The following is a 7,532-nucleotide window of genomic DNA, read 5'->3' on the forward strand; positions in this document are numbered from 1 at the left end:
TTTAAAAAAACGGCAGCGAAAAAGAAGTGCAGGTCACTTCTTGGGACGTTTTTGGAGCCATTTACATAGACTCTATTGAAAACAGCTCCAAATACGGCCGTAAAAAACGCAGCGAAAAACGCAGCGAAAATCGCAAGTGGCTTAAAAAAACGTTTGAAAATCAGGAGCTGTTTTCCCTTGAAAACAGCTCCGTATTTTCAGACGTTTTTGAGTTTGCGTGTGAACATACCCTAACTGCAAATTAACCTGCCATACATATTGGGGAGAAAAAGAAGGAAAGTTTGTGCTCCTGGACTGTGCAATACAAAATCTTCAATGTATCATTGTCTCAATTTATTTACCGCCACCCTTTAATCCTTATGTCTTTGGTGTGGTACAGGAGTTTATTGATAAAAAGCCCTTGCAGATTATCCACTGCTACTAATTGGTGACTTCAATGGAGTAATGGACTTTAGTATGGAGAAATGTAACAGGTGGGAGGGGGTTTAGGATGGTTACTGCCCCGCAGAGGAAATTGCACAGCAAGAACTTCAGACGACACAGGTATAAGATGCTGAACAGAACTTTACTCCAACAGAGGCACAGTCTTCACGGTTATAATATTTAGTACATAAGCTTGACGGTTTCACTAATAAATAGGCTCTATACTTGGCGGTTTCTGATTTAACTTGTGAGAATGGGACAATGTGTTTGCTATGGTTCAGTCTCAACTTAAACTTGTGCTGCAGAGGGTCTTTGTTCTCATATGAAATGCTGAGCTAACGATACGCCATTCAGGCTAGCAATACAAAGTATTTTTGGTTCATCAGTCACTTTGTAACTTCTGCCCTAACTGGCAATCTCAACTGGCAGCTCTCATCCTGCCCGTTTGTCCAATCTGAGATCTGTGGGGATTGTGTCACCCTAGCGGCTTCCCTGCTTAATGTGATTGTCTCCGCTTGTAAAGAGAGCCCAACATTACATTTTATGGAACTGAAATTTAAACAACTATCAAATATATCAATATTTTACATCTCCTGTCACTTTTTGTCCAACACAGGATCTAATCCAGTACATATGGCGGCACGTTCCATACTCTCTGTATTGTGTACATATGATACAATGTCCTGTCACCTACCACTGGATTAAACGCGATGTCACACAAATAGCGCTGTGAAGGGTCGGATAAGTGAATTGTATACACTGTGGTAAGTTGTAGCCGGGCACTGAACACACTAATAAATACCAGTCACACTTATGAATTGATGTTAAAGATTTATTTAAGGTTTTTGTGGATCAAAATATATAATGGTAAAGATGATGTTATACAAGATCCAGCAAAAACAATGGAAGATGTCACAGTATATACTGTAGTATCAGTAAGTGGTGGGAAATCTGTATTCCAGAGACACAGGAAGAGATGACATGTTCTCCTGTTCTGGGCCTGGTCTTCTGGGTAACATTGATGCACCGGTAACCACACTGATGTCTCTTCTGTGACAGATGTAGAAAATTTTAAGTCTCGCCATTGGAATACTTGTAAGATGGCGGGTTCTGCCCTCGGTTGTTATTGGCATTGATGTTGATGGTCTGTTTGTATCTGCTGACTTTTTCTGGGGGGAGAAGCACACAATCCTATTAAATATTCATCATTCAGGCTGCTTACCAAATATAGAGGGGACATATCTAGAGGAACTTACCTTTCTATCAGCAATGATGGCGGCTCCTCCGGTCACAGGGAGCGCAGTTCTCACCAGATATACTGCGGAATTGATGTTTATGCTGCAAGAGAAATATTTGCTATTAATGCTCTACTAATGTGTGTTTCTTGGCAGTCACAAAATCTAGAAGAGGTTTGTTTTATTGTGGATTTTCCTATTTGATCCTAGGGGTTACACTACAAACCTTGAAGATGATTGATCCAAGCGATGGGTTGGATCTAAAGCTGCGCTGTTCAGGATGTTACAGGAACTTTCTGATGTTCACAAAGGTGGAATCATTGTTTTATGCACCTGTGATGGTAAATGTTCCTTAGGAGTCCTGCAAGATGCCAAGTAATGTCTTACATCAATAACAATGTTCCTTGTATCTATCATGTAGTTTCTGCCGCTTACGGCACTTTTCTAAAAAAGTGGACAGAGAGTAGCTGAAGCAGCAGAGCCCCCAGCGGCCGACACATTTATCATAATAACATGGATTATTAGTTATTAAGGTGTGGGCCTTTTAATAAATTAGGCACATTTTACTCCATGTTTTTTTATATTAAGGACCGGTGTATGAAACGTCAGTCTTAATGAATTCCCACCCATCTATTATACTACATACATGCTTACAGTTTTCTTCTAAAACCCATAACCTTCATTTAGAAATTAAATAAATATCTGAATACAAGAAAATTGAACTAGAAGATAGAATGACTTATTTACAATTTCTTTATGTTGGTTGATAAAATAAATTACTGATACAGAGGAAGACTTAAGAGATGGAAGAACATTCTCACATCAAACATAATAGACAAGTACAATGCTCTCACCTTATGTGCTGTAAGGACATGAACAGACGCAGCTACTTTTTTTGTCCTAACCTCCTAATGCCCTTCAAATAGATCTTGCGGTCAAAGCGTCCACCAGCCAATGGGATGCTGGAATGAGAAATATATTGATGTAAGACATATGATAATGTTAGCAGGTAACCACACAATAATTGTTTTGTTTCACATCCTAGATTACTCCAGTACTGTCACCCAGGTATACAGCCACCTACCCCAAAGTGTGAGCTCTGGCTATAAGGCCCATGTAGTAATGGCGGCTACTGAAAGAATCATACCAACAACATGGAGGAAATCATGACTTACTTATCTGAACCAGGTCTGAGCTTTACTTCAAAGATACCAAAAACGGGTCGGTGGTCTGAGGTCTTCAACACAGGGCAAGAGTCGTATTTCAGGACTCGCACATCTCCCTCGTATTGGCTTTTAAACAACACCCTGTCCTGTAGAGGTCATAAAAATAACAAATGTCATCAGTGCAATCATATTATAATTTATTTATAAACCTCATAGCATCATAGACTGAACATTTCGGCCTATTTTATTTAAGAAATATACATTTTGAGACTTTCTTGCATTTAAGGTTTGACTTGGTCACACAGATTTAATGAAATAAGTATCTTTGAGCCATGCTAGGCGAAGACATATTACACTGGGAGACGTTGACAAACTCACTACAAGTAAAATGGACTGGATGCTTTGTTCTTAAGAATTATTCCTTCATCTATAATAACAATTCATTACCTTGGGCGAGGGGATTTATTATATGAAAATCTAATCATGAAATGTATTCTTTCTTTAGCTCTGTAGACCTGGAAATAAGATATCTTACCGTATATGATGGGACTCTCTGCTTTTCTGATGTATCGTAGGTGTCTGTGCCAATGTCGAACTTATATGTAGGAAGGAATTCTATGGTGTGCTCCTTAAACCCTACAAATATGGACCCTTAAATTAAAAGAAAAAAAAACATGTCAGTATTAAAAACATGTGCAAGAGATGTAGGGCTATATAAGAATGTGGAGAACATATGAACCATCATGACAGTGATTTGTATTGATCTGTCGAGGTGTATGTGGTAATAATACAGGCTGAGGAGTGATAGAGATCTGTCTACTAGTAAATGTACCGTTGTTCTTGGCTTCATTCAGATGGTCGTGTTTGAGGAGACTGGACATATCTCTTCCTTTAATGTTCTTCAGAAGAGATTCCACGTTTTTTCTGTCCTCTTTCAGTTGAAAATTGAGGTCCCCAAACCAAAAAACTCGATCAAAGCGGCTGGTGACGTCCACTGTAGAATGAGATAAACACAGGACACAGTTAGACAACGTGACTGCATTAGAGTCAATGGAGATAAATAGAGAGATAAAGGAATCGATAGGTTCAACCACATAAGTAATACTCACAGGCATTGGAGTTTATTCTTTCCGGAATAATTTGAGGCAGACGGAGACCCTCGGTGATAGTTTTATAGTCCTGGATCCTCTTGTGGACTGCCCCAACTGCCAGCAAAAATATACATATCAGTAAATATGACCTCTTGGAATTTAGGACAACCACCATATTTAAGTTTTCTTTGACAATAGGTTTCTTTATCCTATATTATCTAGGTATCGTATCTACTTCTTGGGCTGTGTAGTCTGAATGTTCCCTCAACAATCAATTTTTTACAAATAGTATTTATATTAATTGGATTTCTATTGACATTTTAGAAGATGAGACTGGTGGAGTTCCATGATCTGGGTCCGCACTCTGTACACCAGACACACTGATATTTCTATTACTGTAAATCTAAGACACAATCATTTTCATGACAGAGGATAATGTATTTCTATAGCAGTCTGTAGAGGACATTAGGCCGTTTATCCTTCCAGTATTATTCTCTCATTATATAGAATAAGTTTGATGGATTAGAAGAAGTTTGACCAAATGAGGAAGAACTTTTAATTTTACACCAAAACATCAATAGTACAGATCTTTTCATGTCATCTCATATATTCCAGCTTATTATTATTAAACAGCAGCACTTTTATATACAATAACTCTGTACATAGTCATATATTAAAGGCAATGTGTTGCCCGAAAAACATGTTTTTTTTTAAAAAATTAAACATTTAGTGTGTGGGTGATTAAACATTGTTCACATTTTTTTTATTTTTTTGCACGAGTCCAGGAAATATTATAAATTATTTCTAATTTATAATACTACCCATTTTTGGTCACTAGATGGAGCTGTTCCCAAAATTGCAGCATTGCAACGTTGGGTTAAAAGCCCTCGCTCTAGTGAGCTCTCAGCATTCCCCCCTCCTTTATCCTGGCTAGTGCCGGGATAAACGAGGGGTTTGAAAGGTTTAACCTCCTACACTGTGTGTCGCCATTTTTTGAGGTAACCCACAGTGTAGTAGGTTTACATACAGTAGTAAACACACACAAACACTAACATACATTGAAATCTCTTACCTGCTCCTGCCGCCGCGGCTCCCTCCGGCCCGTCCGCTCCCTTTGCTGCCGCTGTTCCATGTGCACAAGTCCGGAAGCCGCGACCGGAAGTAGTAATATTACTGTCCGGCCGCGACTTCCGGTCCACAGGAAAATGGCGCCGGACGGCGCCAATTTCGAATAGGACTGTGTGGGAGCGGCGCATGCGCAGTTCCCACACAGACGCCGTACACGGCAGTCAATGGGACGGGAGCCGTTCGCAGTCCCTATGGGACTGTGGCTGCCGTATTCCATGTCTGTGTGTGTCGTTAATCGACACACACAGAAATGGAACAAAAAATGGCAGCCCCCATAGGGAAGAAAAAGTGTAAAAATAAGAAACAGTAAAACACAAACACACAAATGAAAATAAACGTTTATATTAAGGCACTAACATCTTTAACATATAAAAAAATTATTTGTGATGACACTGTTCCTTTAAAAACAGACATACTTACATCTCATATGGGAATTAATAAACAGGAATGATGTCCCAAAGACGGTGAAGGCAACACCCAAGGCTCCTTTAGTTTTGACATGGTGGAATAGCCTGGTTGTTACATGGGTGTGCTCTACCTCTGTATAAGAAATGAAACACAAGAAGAAGGGTTAGTGGTTAATAGTATAACATGCAACAATGAAACAGAGATAGTTTCCTATTAAACGCTGGAAATATTACTACAACACCATTTCACACTTTGTAACTGTGGAGTAAACTATCAGATCTCCAATACTCCACAGTGAAGAATCTGAGAGTTGGGTTCTTAGACATCTAGTTCTAATGACTAAATAATAAGTTCAAACTAATGACTTCAATTAGGACTTATTATGTAAATGTTAGAAAGTGAATCTTACCTGAGCAGAACCAGATCAGTTCCCGTCGAATAAAGATGGTGAGATACAGGACTCCGAGTCCGGATGAATGGTATAGCACGTAGTGTGGACCAAGAGTCTCTTGTAATTTTATCTCCCATTCCCGTCTACAAGAAGACACAATTTCAAGTTTACATATTAATAAATGACACCAGATTAAAATATTGAACTCATTTATTAAATAATCAATATTATAACCTCTGGGGTTAAATAGGAAAATTTAGGAGTGATCCTACAATAAGTAGTAGGTCGAGAATTTCAATCAGCCGACCTGTAGTCCATCTGCAGACATAGACTGTTGTAAGACAACCTGAGAAGACTTACCTGTTTGGACATCCTTCCTGAACGCCAATTACGTAAATGTCTTTGGAGTCATCTGATGGCAGCAGCAGATCCTCTAGATTTTGTGGGAACTCCTGCTCAAAATATGAAGATATTAATAATGTATACACAGAGCACCAACCAAACTGACATCTTCTATATCCCCTACAAAAAATTATATCTGATCGAATTGGATTTTAGTCTTTATAGACTATGGCCAGTGCTGCAGTCTTAGGATCAGAGGCATTGCCATTCCAAAGACATAGATTATTAGTTTGACAGTTTGCAGTGTGTGCAGCAACATTGATTGGCCCAAATGTTTAGAAAATTTGGGCCTAGGGTAGTATATAATATGTCTATGTGATATCCAACTACAAATTTATCCAACTTTAGGCTATGTTCACACGGAGTATTTTGCAGGAGGAATATCTGCCTCAAAATTCCGTTTGGAAGTTTTAGGCAGATTTTCCTCTCCCTGCACACCAATTTTCGCAGAGTTTTTTGCGGCGTTTTTCGCCCGCGGCCATTGAGCGCCGCGGGCATAAAACAGCGAAATACGCTTTCTCTGCCTCCCATTGAAGTCAATGGGAGGTCAGAGGCGGAAGCGCCCGAAGAAAGGGCATGTCGCTTCTTTTTACCGCGAGGCAGTTTTACTGCTCGTGGGAAAAAGACGCCGACGCCTCCCATTGAAATCAATGGGAGGCATTTTCGGGCCGTTTTTGCCGAGTCTTGCGACGCGGTTTCCACGTCAATAAACTCGGCAAAATACTCTGTGTGAACATAGCCTTAGATCAGATACACTCATGGTTCACAATAGATATTGTATATTACTTCTCACCTTTCCCTCCATATTCCAGGTGGCAACGTATAATCTCAGCCGTCTATTTGGGAAACAGCGATCCAGTTCTTTAGCGCCAATCACAGCGCTGCTGCCCAAGCTCCTGATTGCGCTCTTCTTGGCGTTCTTTGAGCCAATGTCACAAGGTTTGCTGTGACTTGGATCGCTGCATTTTTCGGCTGGCATATCTTTGATGTTGGAAAACTTCTGGAGTGAGATGTTAGGTTCCTCCATAGTTGGTATCTCTTTCATCAGATTTCCATTATCAGGAATCTGAGACACATGATATTTTTTGGATTTTTTCCAAAAGGGCATGGTTGGTTAATAACCCGGGTGCAAAACTGCACCAATGTCCGTGGTAGAAAACCAGGCGACAGTAAAGATTGAATTTAACTAATCGCCTCTAGTTCTCTGAAAATAGGACAAATCGCTGACCGTAAAAGCAACACAGTAATCCAACAGTGTCAATCCAACAGCAAGATCTAGAATGACCAG

At 39.8% G+C, this 7,532-nt stretch overlaps 1 protein-coding gene and 2 long non-coding RNA genes across 3 annotated transcripts; all 3 read right to left on the minus strand.

The window, feature by feature from the left end:
* Positions 1-1,234: 1,234 nt before the first annotated feature.
* On the minus strand, positions 1,235-2,614 carry LOC142657327 (uncharacterized). The gene is made up of 4 exons (XR_012849896.1): positions 2,513-2,614; positions 1,885-2,019; positions 1,680-1,761; positions 1,235-1,592 (listed from the first exon to the last, which is right to left on the minus strand). It is a non-coding gene; the product is annotated as an uncharacterized LOC142657327 (long non-coding RNA).
* Positions 2,615-2,729: 115 nt separating this feature from the next.
* Positions 2,730-4,579, minus strand: LOC142657471 (phosphatidylinositol polyphosphate 5-phosphatase type IV-like). The gene is made up of 5 exons (XM_075832505.1): positions 4,555-4,579; positions 3,934-4,029; positions 3,657-3,818; positions 3,360-3,475; positions 2,730-2,970 (listed from the first exon to the last, which is right to left on the minus strand). Exons 1-5 carry the CDS (start codon positions 4,577-4,579, stop codon positions 2,830-2,832), a joined length of 540 nt encoding a protein of 179 aa, XP_075688620.1. The 3' UTR covers positions 2,730-2,829.
* A 922-nt stretch (positions 4,580-5,501) lies between these two features.
* On the minus strand, positions 5,502-6,253 carry LOC142657328 (uncharacterized). Its single transcript, XR_012849897.1, has 3 exons — positions 6,203-6,253; positions 5,861-5,985; positions 5,502-5,583 (listed from the first exon to the last, which is right to left on the minus strand). It is a non-coding gene; the product is annotated as an uncharacterized LOC142657328 (long non-coding RNA).
* Between the last annotated feature and the right edge of the window lie 1,279 nt (positions 6,254-7,532).

The sequence above is a fragment of the Rhinoderma darwinii genome, chromosome 7 (assembly GCF_050947455.1).
Source record: "Rhinoderma darwinii isolate aRhiDar2 chromosome 7, aRhiDar2.hap1, whole genome shotgun sequence".
NCBI classification, from domain to species: domain Eukaryota; kingdom Metazoa; phylum Chordata; class Amphibia; order Anura; family Rhinodermatidae; genus Rhinoderma; species Rhinoderma darwinii.